Source organism: Chenopodium album, chromosome 1, assembly GCF_948465745.1.
Source record: "Chenopodium album chromosome 1, dcCheAlbu1.1, whole genome shotgun sequence".
Taxonomy (NCBI): domain Eukaryota; kingdom Viridiplantae; phylum Streptophyta; class Magnoliopsida; order Caryophyllales; family Amaranthaceae; genus Chenopodium; species Chenopodium album.
In genome coordinates, this window is record NC_137834.1 from 7126577 (window position 1) to 7141553 (window position 14977).

Consider the following 14977-nt stretch of genomic DNA (forward strand, 5'->3'; position numbering starts at 1 on the left):
ATATCTCTGGGGCCCTGGACCTCAATCATCAGTTTAAGTTTTTGGTTGAGTTAGTTAGTAGCTTAGTATAGATAAAAACAGCGGAATTGTGAATCAAAGTGAACATGCAACCACAAAATTCAAGCTAGGTTGTAGCTTAGTAAAGATAAAAACAGCGGAATTGTGTACACACATACATCTTACCAATGATCTCATCAACAAATTTTTATCTAATATAAGTTTGGATTTGCATGGTCATGAGAAAAAAATGTGGACCATAAAATGATAAAATAGAAATAGATTAAACCAATCTTTAGCGTGACATTCTAATCTACGGAAGTTAGCCATTAGAAGTCCAAGTTGCTTTTCCATTCGCTTTCCTTATCTTATTTCTCTACACGCCAACAAAAATATATATAATTGTCCATCTATTATATTTCTCCCACTTTTTTGGTATCTTTCTAAAATTAAAGAGTGTTTGTCTCAACGAAATTTCATTTTGCTATTTTTCTTATATTGTCTACAATTATTTCTTCCTTACAAAAACATAAAACTTGTATTTAAGTAGGTTTTTGGCATTTGGAGTTGCCATCGTCTTTGCTACCTTGTATACAACTACACTTGCCTCTCTGAGCTCTCTCCCTTGGTGATTGGTAATCTCATTCCCCTTTCTTTCATGCATGTTAATTAATTACTTTCTCTGTTTTACGTAGCTAATTTTTTTTTCCTAACTCATACTTTATATCACGTAACATATATATTAATAAACTTATTGTTATAGCCCGGCTCTAAATGATGAACAAGTGTCATTATGATTATGCCTTATTCCATCCATGTCGGTTTGAAAATTGGTTATATTAGTTATAAATATTAATGTATTGTACGGAGTAATAAATTACTTTTTTTTTTTTGGGTGTATAAATAACGTAAATAAACACTTGGTCATGGAAGAACGAAGTAAAGATATTACAGAGTATCTTTTTTTGTGATTCATTGTGCTTATGTCCTATGTGTATATATAACAGTTATAACCCTTTTAAGAACCACCATTTCACCAATAATACACAGTAAAAGGATGAAAACTATGATGTACAAAAAGCAACTTTGAAAAATAACATAAAGTATTACACGTACATAATTTAAGTCTCTTAATAATAAAATAAATTCATTAATAAATACTTGTAGGTTATTAATACGAGTAAATACATAGTACTCCGTATTTGTTTTTAATTAATTGTACGGCTTTCATTTTCGAATAGAAGTCTCATTTTTCTTTTGCACATATATGTAAGAAAGTCATAAAGGTGAACTGAAAAGGAAAAAAAGGGGGGGGGGATAGTGATATTTGGTTAAGTATAATTAAGACATAAAAATTAAGATAGAGATTAATTAAAAATAATAAATTTTTTTTATAAAAAAAAAAAAAAAAAAAAAAAAAAAAAAAAAAAAACAAAGTGAGATTTGACTGAATAAAAGTGAAATGGTAAAGACAAACATATAAAAATAAGTTACCTTAAATGATTAAAAGTTACCCTATTGTCCCTATAATGAATGAAAGTTAATAAAAGTTATTTAACCTTTATGAATAAATATTACCCTAAATTCAACTAAAGTAACCTCGATGTAAAGTAATTATACAAAAGTTTTTAAATGATACTCCGTAAATTGAAACGCTCCTTTAAAGACAAGAGTTTTAGATGAAATTAAACTTATGGTCTGTATATGGAGACGAGGAGAGTACGCAATTGGTGGTAAATTGATTTGCAGATTACAGATATGTGATATGTGGTGTTTTTAGTTCCTTGCTTCAGATGGATAACACAAAGGCCACAAATTGCTGATCGGTTAGTCTCAATCTCAACTAATTCCAACCCCTCAACGAACGGCATTTAGTAATTTTTGCTGGGCCTTGTTACCGAAAGCTGAATACATTTAAATCTAAGGGCCTACAATGACTTCTACCAGTCCATAAAAGGCCCATATTTTTTCTTCATCCTATAAAAAAATATTACCTTTGTTAAATGTTATGTACAATTTTGGGGTATTATTTGTAATTTGGGGTATTATTTGTAATATATAAAAGATTTCAAACTTGAACATAACATTTAACAGATGTAGTAAATAATAAGCTTTTACAGACTTACAAATTTCCTTCCCAGATGGTATTATGGTGCTGCATGTCATCATTTAAAACTAAAAGACTTGTTTTGAAACAAAGGTTTTTTATTTTTTTTATTTTTTTTGGCTCAAAAAACCATTTTTTATATAAATCTTTCATTTATTTTTATTCCAATTTTTTTATCCATTTTTTTTTTCAAATTCTAATCACACTTACTTTATTCTTTCTATGGTAATATATTACGGAGTATTTATTTTTTAATCCTCTATAACCCTAAATTATAAGACCCAATATTACATAGATCCCTGTTTGACTTGTCTTGAATTCCTTTTTAAGCCACTTTGGATTTGACTTGACTTGAATTCCTTTTTAAGCCACTACAACTTATGGAGTGCATAAGTACATTATAATGTTGTGTATGCCACTACGCTTGACATTTCTCCAACTTTTATGTTTTGTGCGTCAATGTCTCTAAGGAGCCTAGGCCATAACATATCTCATTCCTTCCAAGTCAACCCCTTATCAGTTCTTGGAATAACCATTCAACTAAAAATTCAAATGTATCCTCAAAACTTTAAGAATTAGTGGTCATTGATTGACACAAGAGTATTCTAAAAATTGTCATGAAGTTGCACTTGTGTCACCTTCCTCTATCTACAATTAAATACTTCATAAATAATAAAGATAAAATTGGTTCTAAATTGAATTTCTAGTCTATACAATAAATTCTACGTTCAATTAAACGACCACTAATTAAAGATTGAATTCCGACATTACTTCTGCCAATATAATATGTACTCCATACTATTTTTTAATTTTGAATTCCATCATTAATGTGCGTTTTCGGTCGAATTTTCCTTGCGTAATGAGATACATGCTCCTGCTTTTAATTTATCCAATTCCATGCTACTTTAATTGATTTGCGGTGCGTGTCATGCTTAATCAACTATATATAGATGTGAATGCTTAGCAAATTTGTAGAGATTTTAGTGCCAGTAGTTTGTTTGAGCATAAACTTTATAGATATTGATTGATATATAATCTAATATGGCATTTTTAATATTTAATTTTGTCAGAAATTGATGAAGTAAGCTGGGGTATAATAGAGTGTAGATATCTCTATATTATGGCAGGAAGCTTTAAGAAATGCATGGTGCTATGTTGTGGAAAACCACTTCCGGTAATTCTTCTTTTATCTTACTATACGGATTGAATTGGATCATTGAATCATCAGATTAGTAGAAAATACTTCCTCTTTTTATGTTTACTTGCAACACACTTTTTTACAATAGAAGTTTAGAAGATTCTCTCTTATTTTTTAAAAGCCAAAGATTCCAAACATGAAAATCACTGTGAAACGAAAGGAATACTCTGTAATTAAATTACTCCAGTAAACTTAGGGTTTGTTCTGATATGATTATTTTCAGTTCAAATCAGCTTCTAATTTCCTTCTCTTATAAAATATTCAGTTCAATTCAGTTAGGCTCAATTCAGCTAGGCTCAATTCAGTCAATGAAAAAAGGCACTTAGTGCATATTTCAATGAAGTCATAAATATTTAACGTGTATACTTTTAATGAAGGTATGAAATCACGGGAAATGATCATTTTACTAAGCTGAGTCACACTATAAACTATAAAGCAACTTAGAAAACAAGAATATCCTGTTAATATTAAAAGTTGATTATCTGGGATCCCTATAATCTAACCAATGCACAACTGCTTCGTCCAATAATTAGTGATAGCCTTGTTGTATGCATCAGATCAGAATGGTGACAATTGTATATTTCTATTGTCCTTTACTTCTAATCCCTTCGTTTTCTAATGACCTTTTCCTGACATATCTTTTAATTTCATACATTTAATTAAGGAGTAAAATTTATATATATATAAAAAATGATAATACAGTGATAGAGTTATGGGAAAGAGAATGTTGGAAAGCTTAATTATATTGATGTGATTCCATGAGTATATATAGTACATGAGTAAGCAATATAATACGACTAGATACATTAGAGTACTAGTCTAGTTACATTAGCTAAGAATAAGGGATATCTTTGACTATCAATCTAAAGAGTAAATCAAGGGATTGCTAACTATAAACAATATCAATAAATATGATTTGATCAAATCCTTTACACGCCCCCGCAAGATGGACGGCCAAAGGGAAAGTACAATCTTGTAAAATGAATGTTCTTCTTGATTGTTGATTGCCACTTCAAGATGTTGGCGGTTCTTCAATTGAGAGGTGTACGTACCAAATTGAGAGTTAAGTTTTTTTTTTTTTTTTTTTTTTAGATGGAGGAGTTGCATGAAGAAGTAAAAAAGATGTTTAATGGGTGTTTTTCACGGTTTTTAAACACATGAACCATTGATTGTAAATATTTAAAAATAAATTAAATAAAAATTTGCTAGCGTATGCTTGCAACAAATGGGAGGGAAAAAAAATATAGAGGTTCTGATCCTTCACCACCATTGAAGGCGAGATAGAAAATATTAATGGTGGTGATGGTGGTTTAGAACAGAATGTTATGTTTCTCCATAATGGTTTTGGAGAGAATTTCGTATATGGTAACACATGGTAGGTAAACTACGGGATATCGAAAAAGGTTTGTTTCTCCATGTAAGGGGTTTGGAGAAAAAAAATATATATATCAATGGCATCTCTTGGTATACGAAATACGGGGTGCCAAAAAGAGTTGAGTGAAAAATGTGATTTTGGTTTGAAGCTTTCCGAGAAGAAAGTTTGATATGGTCACCATCATTTGTCGGCGTCAACAAAAGGTTTTGATAGTGTAACCATGGTAGTAGCGGAAGCAAGAAAAGATGGATCAAAAGCTCATGATACCATGATAGAGTTATGGGAAAGAGAATGTTGGAAAGCTTAATTATATTGATGTGATTCCATGAGTATATATATAGTACATGAATAAGCAATATAATACGACTAGATACATTAGAGTACTTGTCTAGTTACATTGGCTAAGAATAAGGGATATCTTTGACTATCAATCTAAAGAGTAAATCAAGGGATTGCTAACTATAAACAATATCAATAAATATGATTTGATCAAATCCTTTACATACAGAATATATATTTAATCAGACGAATTTGATAAAATCTCACATACATACAAAGTAGTACATATGGGGCAAACATATATAAATACTTCTTTTTTAATTAATTTTTTTTTTTTTTTTATAGGACAGAGATCTTCAAAATTGATTAACAGTCTCTAAAAGAGATAATAAAGCAAATAAATAAAAACCGAGGGAATGTATTATACTCCATATATAAATGAGAATGCTACTCTGTATAATAATAGACCGGTTCCAATATTCCAAAAATACATGATTTGCCGGCTTAAACTTAGCATAACATAACCCTTCCTGGTAATAATTGGATGCATTTTGTCTAAACTTGTAATATTTTTGTCTCTGTCTCTTAAATAATTTGATTAGTAACGTAAAATTAAAGGGGGTTACGTAAATAGAAGGGGTCATAATAAGAGTAGTCAACGTTGTCTCCTGGCCCCCACCGCAAGGCCTTTAACCATAGTTTAATTAGTCAATAATATTCCTTATTAGTACATTGTTGACTCTTCCTCACCGATAAAGCCACTATTTATTTTTATGTTATTTTTATTTTATTTTTTTTAAATAAGCCACTATTTTTATTTTATAACAAAATAAAGCCACTATTAACTAACATGTCTTTCATACCATTTTCGTCTATAAAATAAAAATATAAGGACTAAATAAGTCAAAGACTAACTCAATTTAGCTTGGGTGATATACAATCCTAAATAATAGGAAAATTCATTATTTTTCATTTAAAACATCAAATAATTCCTATATAACAGGAATTGCATAGATTACCTCTATTTTATTTAGATTTCCGCCTTTATCTTGGCATCTACCAAACATGTACTCCAATATTTTTGCAAGCGTCTATACAAATGAAGTACATAGCTTCTGTTATATATTTGTAAATTTGCTTAGCCTTGGGCTTCTCGGTTCACTTTTAACACTTTCAATTTATTAATTTACATCTATTTTTAATGCGGTGGGAAAAGTTCTTTTGACTCATATATATAAGTGTAAATACAGTGTATAAAGCGCACTTTTATTTTAGGACTTATATTTTTATTTAACGAGTAGTATAGACTTATATGAAATTCTAAAATTTGAATTTAGAGAAATGAACTAATGATGTGCAACCTTTATAAGCACTAAATATCTAAATAGATTAGATATTTTAAAACGATACTCTGTATGAGTATACAATTTGAAAATTAATTATACTTGAATAAAAACACACCTAAGTTCAGTTCAGCTCAAATCAGTTCAGTTTAATAAATGTGAACATATCCTTATTTTTTTTTTTAATTTATATGCGTAACCTTTGTTCAAATATTTACCATTTTTGCTTGAATTTATAACAAGAGTGATGTGTATGTACTATCCTCTCTTAAATCCAGTCCTCGATGAACGATAGAATTTGCGGTTTCCAAAAGAAAAGGAAATTGGTGTATAAAACTACTCGTATAAGAACAATTTACTTTTTTTAAAAAAAAAAACCCAAAATAAAAATGAATAAAAAGTTGGTGGTCCTTGTCGAATTGCGTAACTTTCCACAATAGAAAACCACAAAACACATGGCACCTCATCAATTGTTAACACCCCAAAAAATATTTCACCAATATTTATTTCTTTTGACAGATCAAAGGAAGATTCATCATTTCACATCAATTTTATGTAAAATAAAAAAATATAATTAAGTTCCCTAATCCACATAGTTTGCAACCCCTTTTGGGATCATTAAACTTAATTACCCTTTAACCATAGTTAGTAGATACCCTTTTCAATTTTTATCATAAATTTCTCCTTATCATAAATTTCTCCCTATATATAGAATATAGATATCCACACTTTCTTACCAAAAAGTGTGGCCACCCCATTTTCTAACATTTTCTAACATACATCACCTTCATTTCATTTTTCTCTCTCCTTTAAAAAAACCTCTTTCGTTCTTATTTATCATCTTCTTCTCTCATCAATTTCACAATCAAATAAAAGGTATTTTCTCTTTTTTTTTCAAAATTTTTTCTTGGACTTTATTGTTTGTATTTATCAAAAATAGAAATAATTTACAGATAAATTCAATAATTGACTTTTTTATTATTTTCTTTTTTTTTAAAAGAAAGAGAAAATGGGAAGCAAATACGAGGAAGCCATTGCAGGACTGACGAAGCTTTTAAGGTAAAAAATTGCTAAATTTGACTCATTTTGATCGCAGTAATTTTATTTTAACCGTATACTATAAGAGGAGGACATTGGTCAAGTTATGAAATCGGGGCCCACATGACGGCCGTATTGCCCGTATTAGCCGTTGGTTTCGTTACCACCTAACCCACTCACCGTCTCTTAATTCCTTTTTACGTTGATTCACGATTATTTAATGAATAACTTAATTAAATCAAATATTATGATGATAAAATTAGGGGATTTTTTTTGTTAATTTTTCTATTTTTTTAGGTTAGAAATTGAAGGTGAGTTTGATCGAGTTATGCCATGAAATTTGTGTTTAATAAATAATAATATTCCTTTTTGTGAAAGGATTTTTGTTAAAGACTCATATATCCGTGAAAAAGGAAAAAAAAAAAAAAAAAAAAACACTCTTTGAGCCTTTGACCTAAAGTCTTTTGGATATGTAATCTATATATAATATGATCAAATTTCTAATTTGGGATTCATTTCGTAAAAAATAAGATGGTACAACTGTACAAGTAATAATTTTTTAGAACAGATGATTATATTAATTATTGATCCGATTAAGTATTTTAAATTGTAAATTAAAGGTAATAGGTTCATTTTTTTTTTTAAATTAAAAAAGTCAAATGAGTCAATTCAAGGTAGAGGAAATTATTTTCTTCAAAAAAAAAAAAAAAAAAAAAAGAAGAAGAAAAAAAAAAGTAGAGGAAATTATGAATATTATTTACAATAGCTGTACATATTTATATATAATCATTTGTTTGAAATAATTCATGAACCTTATCTTTTTGGATAAAAAGCACACGCACTTGATGGATTTAACAAAAATCATATGGAGTTTGTTTGTCTCATTGGTAGACTTTACCCTTACTACTTAGTATTTTCAAAGTTTTTATTTTTTTTTAATTCTTTAATATGAGATCAAATCGATTTCAAAATATTTTGGAATTGGGAGGGAAGATCCCTCACTCTCATTTTCAAAGTTATGATGTGGTTGAGTTAGATTTGTTGGATATAAATGAATAGATGAATTACCTTATTTTCTCTCTCAAAAAACCAAAGTCAGCTTAACTCTTAAAAATGGAGTTTGTAGTACTTTCTCTGTCCTAAATAAGTAATTTAAATTGTCTCAATAGATAAAGCATCATTTTTTATTTTATACTTTGTTATTGTATTTTCTTACAATAAAATATCATAAAGTAATCTCGTTAGATTTAGATCGATTATATTTATAATCTATCAAATCATAAATGACGTTAAAATTATTAATGGACCGAACGTGTACTTAATATAATACTTGTAAACATAAGTGATAAAGTGTTTTTTTTTTTTTTTTGGTTGGTTGGTAAAGAGAAGGGCCCTACGGATCGAAACCTTTTACAGGTTTTCCCGACTCGATTAGCAAGCTAGGTATCTTAGTAGTAAGGGGGAAAGTGTAAGGAAATTCGTACCCCTAAGTGGCTCTAATGAAATTTGATCCCATAATCTCACGATTATTAGATGCAAATCTTACCACTAGACCATACTATACTATGGATAAGGTGATTGTATTTTTTAAGAAAGGAAGTTAGTTAGTCTATAATAAATATTGGGTACAAATAACGAGATATCTGTTACATTGGAAACAGTGAGAAAGCAGGATTGGATGACGTAGCAGCCGCAAAAATAAAGCAGCTAACAGCCGAGTTGCAGAGCCAGAAGGCCGAAAATGGCGTAGCCAAGTCTGATTCTACGGAAGTTTTTGATCCGGTTGAGCGTCTTAAGACCGGTTTCCGCCACTTCAAAACCGAGAAATACGAGTACGTTGCATTTTTTTTTTGGGACCCTTTTTTGTTATTATTTTTCAGCTACTCCATTTATTTATGATGATAATATGTTGTTATTACTCTCTTAAATTGGAAATGAATTTATAGGTTATTTAGTTACTCCGCTTTAAATTGACTTTTAAAAGCACTGTACATGTTAATGTTATCAACTTATCATACATTAAAATTGAATTCGCTGTTATCTAAATACAAAGTATTTTGTACTTTATTTTTTTAGTACCGTGAACAAATGAAACGATCATACGGTGTTATGTAATACAGTACGTAGTACCCTACAATTCATAAAATATATAAATATGCACATATCAATTGTAACGTAATTTCCTTAAAATGTCATATTATTTATAATTTTGATGGTAGGTTTTACGGTTTGTGATTCAGAATTATGATTAAGCGATAATATTTGTATGGAGTATAATAAAGCTAAATCATTTTTTTTAAAAAAATGGAATAGTTTGTAGAATGTGAATTGATAAGAATTAATGGCTCACAAAATTTGGTAAGAATATGCTTTAGCATAATCGGACATTAATGATGAGAATACAGCCATTAGTACCCTTTTCATGTTGCAAGAATTTCTTACTTTTGAGCCCGTACTCTATGACCTTACAAGGACTAGATGATTGTACTTTAACCAGAGAATCAAGAATCTGGCACATTTGCAGCTCCCTAAAATAGGGCGTCATGAATTAATGTTATCTTGTATTTTTCTCATTTTTATTTAATGTCCAATGATCATTGGCACCGCTTGATTAATTTGGATTAATTTAATTAATTAAAATACAAGTAGATCTTAATTTGTACTTCTATTTGTTTTTTTAGTTAGTACATAATGTGAAGATTAAGTAGTAGTCCGTAATTAATTTAGCTAAACTTACTTTTTTGTTGTTTTCTTATTTCCTTCTTACCAGGAAGAATCCTGATAGGTACCGTGAACTTGCCAATGGTCAAAGTCCTAAGGTCAGATTTTTAATTAACAACAACAAAGCCTTGTTTATAATGTTTTATTGTGCATTGCTTTAGCAAATTCGAGGTACTAACGGTATGATACACTAATCTATTTATTACGTATTAATTTATGTGTTCGAAATAGCTATGTCAGTCTATGAGAAAATTTAAAGCTTAGTTCTATGAATATGTATACTTCGTATATTTGAAGACACTTTAAACAAGATTTAAGAATTAGATTGATTGTGTTTTCTCAAATATGCAAAGTAGTAGTTTTTTCAAAATTTATTTTTTACAAAAAGTTTTATAAATATGTATACTTCGTATATATGAAGACACTTTAAATATGATTTAAGATTTAGATTGACTATGTTTTCTCAAATATGCAAAGTAGTAGTTTTTTCAAAATTTGTTTTTTACAAAAATAAATTGATGCAACAATAACATTTAATTAAAGTATGTGGTTTATATTAGATGGTTTTTCTAAAACTTTAGATGGGAAACTTATCTTTTAATAAAGCCGATATGACTCAAATTACTATAAAATCGACATGATAGTTAGGATTGATTAATAAAGATGTGTGCGATAGGTTACTAAGTTAAAATAATCAATCCTCATTTAATTTACCTGGAAATTCTTATGTACTCTACATACGGTGCATGTATAATCCAATAACCCATAATTGAAGCACTTGTTAAATATATAATGAAAATACTCCCAATAAATGGGAAATAAATGAGTAATAGCCCCTAAATCTATGATGCCTTTTGCTGTCACAAGGATATGATACCACCCATAATTGCTTACCATGTGCTTCCACACTGTAAGAAGGCATCATGCCCTTATTAAAGTCAATGAGGTGAAGAAGTTACGCGTTATCCTTTCAATATTCTATTTGTGGGGAAATAAAATGTGATGTTTAATTTTATGTACACAAGTCTTAAAATTATTGGTTATAGAGTTTGTGAATGGTTGGATGATGATAAATCGATGGTTACTGGTCTATGGTACGATTTGGTATATATAACGAGTTTATACCATGGTATAAAATGTCATGGAGGTTAGTGTTCAAAATTTAATATCAAATTCCGTCAACATTAATGTCTTTTATAGTCTCTGTGTGGGGAGATGTGTTAATTAGGTATCATAAAAAGGGATTTTTATACGCTAATACTATAATCAAGAGTTAGTTGAAAATCTTAACCTTTAAGCAATATGGTTTAAATAAATCAACAGATGCTTCATATTTATCAGACTTTTCAGTCAAATAAAAATGCGTTGGATCTTCTGCCATTTTTTCTGTCAAAAAGAGCTACCTAATTAATTTTTTAACTATATAATCATGCACAACTGGTAGTTAAAATAGAAGTTTCAGATTCTTAATTCCAAAAAGATTGCATAATTAAATAAAGTAATTAATGAAATTTTTTTGTTGCACATGCAGTATTTGGTGTTTGCCTGCTCAGATTCTCGGGTTTGCCCCTCCCATATCTTTAATTTTCAGCCTGGGGAGGCCTTTTCTGTCAGAAATATTGCCAACATGGTCCCACCTTATGATAAGGTTATTTTTGTTACTTATGTACAAATATTAATATGGTCCAAAAATTATGGAGTATTATTTCTTATTATTTGTAACTTAGGATAATCCATTAATCCTGGTTAGTTATTATTGGTAAAGATCATATTTAACCTTGGAATTTCATTGGTTATTCATATTGCAGGAAAAATTTCCTGGCTCTGGAGCAGCTATTGAATATGCTGTTTTGCATCTCAAGGTAAAATTCTCCTAGTGGAAGTCCATAGTTGGTCGGAAGGAAAATCTTATTTTATACGAAGTACTCCCTCCGTTTCATAATGATGTTCCTGTTTCGTAAATCGATGCAAATTTTGACCCAACTTTGACCGCAAATATCTTTAATCTCACACTAGCAAAAATTATAAAAGTTAGATATTAATAATCTACTCACTAAGACGAATCAAACTAGATCCCACATGACTATATTTATTCTTATAGATTAAGAGAAATTTAGAAGATTCTCTCTTTCTTAAAAAAGTCAAAAAGTCAAAACAAGAACATCATTGTGGAACGGAGGGAGTATATGATAAGTAACTCATTTTCTTTTATTTGGTTTGTTAAGACAGAAGTTGTGAGAATTAATTTTATAAATAAATCGAAATTTTTAAGTTATAGTTGATTTCCGTTAAACATGTACTCTTTATAAAAAGTAGATATATACTTCATAAGCAATAATAGTTGGCATTTGAAGAGAGTTAAAGATTAAAGCTATTTCTTTTTTTCACAATATTCTTTAGTAAGGAGGAATTCAGTCAAAAAGAAATTACAAAAAAAGAATGTTAAAAAGTAAAAGGACTGTTCCTGATCAACAAAGATTTTGGCCAAAAAAGTAAAGGGAAAAAAGAAGTTTGATCTGGATTATTTACATCAGGTTATGTCCAATTCCAAAGAAGTTATGGGGTTAAAATTAAAAAGGGCTTAAAAATGTTTTTATTTTATAGGTAGAGAATATTGTGGTTGTTGGACACAGCTGCTGTGGAGGAATAAAGGGCCTCATGTCCATCCCTGATGATGGCAAAACTTCTTCGTAAGTACATATACTCACTCCGTTTCATTTTATATGACCCATTTATTACCTTTTTTTTTTTTTTTTTAAAGTTTTTCATATATGGAGTAATATAATACTTCGTATCTTTTAAAAATAGGGGTGGTCTCATATTGGCTTATTTTTTAAATCTCTGTACTTTTCACTTGCATAAAATCATGTGCATAAAGCAAGTAAATTGGGAATGAGGGTATAATTACTATTATTTACACATCATCTAAAAATCATGTTTTTTGTTAATTCTTCCATGTTATATGTGAACTACTCCGTATGATTATCTATTATTAAAGTTTCATTAGTAAAGTACAAGTTATTCTTCTCTTGGAATATGTATGCTCCTGATGATATGAATGTAATTGAAACGAGCATCTTATTTACTGTATCAAACTTGATAACTACTGTATGAAAACCTCTTCTGAATTTTAATATACCTTTTCAGAGAATAGTATTTTGAAAAGTTGTTCGAAGAACTGTCTTAGTTTTTAACTAAAATTCTTTGCTTCCTTTTAATTTAAATCTTTTGGTAATATTATTGGCTTTCTTGAGAACTATGTTGTACAACTTTACATGTATCAATCAAAATATAGAGTTACTACGTTGTTTTTTTTTTTTTTTTTTTTTTTTTTTTTTTTTTTTTTTTTTTTTTTTTTTGTTGTTGTTGTAAATCTAGATGTGATCAAAGGACAAGCCAGGTTATAGACTCGAGTATAGCCAAAATTAAACCTGTTTATGTTCAAACCCGTTAAAATTAAGTTAGTCCGAATAAAGTAACTCGAGTTCTCTAGGACTTGGTTAATTAATGAATGGGTGAACAAAGTTAAGAATGAACTAACATTGTTGTTTGGCTGTCTGTTTTGGTATGCCAGTGATTTCATTGAAAATTGGGTCCAGCTCGGCAATCTTGCTAAGTCCAAGGTGAAATCAGAGCTCAGCAGTGCAGAGTTTATTGAACAATGCAAACACTGTGAGAAGGTGAGTTTCCTTCCAATCGAACATCATCTAATCATTATTAGTCCTGAAATTAGCAAATTATGCACAGCTCTATAAACAATGCTCCTGTTATATATGATCCCAAGTGAAAGTACATTAAATTTAGTCCTGAAATTAAGCATCATACGACTTTTAAAGTAATTTTTAACGATCCCAAATGAACATGATTGTCACTTATAAGGGGTTGAAACAATATGACGACTAATTCTTGATACATATATGAACTGTGTAACTGTGTCATACCAATTAATGACAATCACTTATACTACGTATGATTCTTAAAATAAGCGTCACGTAACTTATTATATCAAGATGTTGTAAACACCATATTAATGACAATAGTTAATTGTAATTGCAGGAAGCTGTGAATGTCTCACTTGGGAACCTGTTGACATACCCATTTGTGAGGGAAGCAGTGGTGAAGAAAACTCTAGCTCTCAAGGGTGCACACTATGATTTTGTCAACGGTCGTTTTGAAATTTGGAACCTTGACTTTTCTATTTCACCTTCTACCATAGTATAAAAAAATTAAACGTACCAAATCAAAATGTTACCACTTTTTACATTTCTTCCTGTTTTTTCAAGGTGTCCCTTGTTATGTATTATGTGTATTGTGTAATTTATGCAAATATGCATACAAATGCAGCAATAATAAACATATTCTATCCTCACTTTTTTTTTTCCCATCTAAAATTCTTCTTGTATCTCTGTATTCTCAAATTAGTATGAAATACAGATCTTTATTTCTATCTATTACGGAGTACCACTTTATAGGTGATATTGTATTATATTATAGTGTCGTGGTGATTCATAAAAGGATATTAAGTGTTTAAAAATGAACAACCATTGTCATGGTAATGACCATAGAATATCCTCACAATCACATACAAGTTTATTACTAATCCCATGATTTATGATCGCTTATACGGTTATGGAAAATTTGTACAAACTTCAGATTTGGTTGGTGGGCTGAATATGCAGCCCATTACTTATTAGCTTTACAGGCCTTGCCTTAATCAATTTTGAACCACTGAGCCCAATGTCGATTATTTACTTTGTATTTCACTGAGTACCCGTTTCACACCCTTGACACTTTGATATGAATATGAAAATTTAAGCGCTTTTATTTGCGCTAAAATCATGGGAATTAATACAAGATAGCAGAGTCAGACACTTAAACACGTATTCATATTTGACAAGGATACCTAAATCCAAGGTATA

The 14977-nt window shown here is 29.5% G+C and overlaps 1 protein-coding gene across 2 annotated transcripts; it reads left to right on the top strand.

Annotated features, from left to right (window-relative positions):
* Nucleotides 1-428: 428 nt before the first annotated feature.
* Nucleotides 429-14427, top strand: LOC145641601 (carbonic anhydrase 2-like). Of its 2 annotated transcripts, XM_081692456.1 has the most exons (10): nucleotides 429-632; nucleotides 3175-3278; nucleotides 7300-7358; nucleotides 8999-9169; nucleotides 10108-10156; nucleotides 11590-11706; nucleotides 11867-11920; nucleotides 12663-12748; nucleotides 13633-13738; nucleotides 14115-14427. In XM_081692456.1, exons 2-10 carry the CDS (start codon nucleotides 3225-3227, stop codon nucleotides 14277-14279), a joined length of 861 nt encoding a protein of 286 aa, XP_081548582.1. In that variant the 5' UTR covers nucleotides 429-632; nucleotides 3175-3224; the 3' UTR covers nucleotides 14280-14427. The 2 variants fall into 2 exon arrangements, with proteins under 2 accessions (XP_081548582.1, XP_081548590.1); XM_081692464.1 differs by lacking the exons at nucleotides 429-632; nucleotides 3175-3278 and adding an exon at nucleotides 7022-7175.
* The last annotated feature ends 550 nt before the right edge of the window (nucleotides 14428-14977 follow it).

Coding starts and splice junctions, on each gene's coding strand:
- LOC145641601 (XM_081692456.1), top strand. CDS start 3,225: ATGGCAGGAAGCTTTAAGAAATGCATGGTGCTATGTTGTGGAAAACCA. Junction 3,279..7,299: donor GTTGTGGAAAACCACTTCCG/GTAATTCTTCTT, acceptor TTTTTTTAAAAG/AAAGAGAAAATGGGAAGCAA. Junction 7,359..8,998: donor GGACTGACGAAGCTTTTAAG/GTAAAAAATTGC, acceptor CATTGGAAACAG/TGAGAAAGCAGGATTGGATG.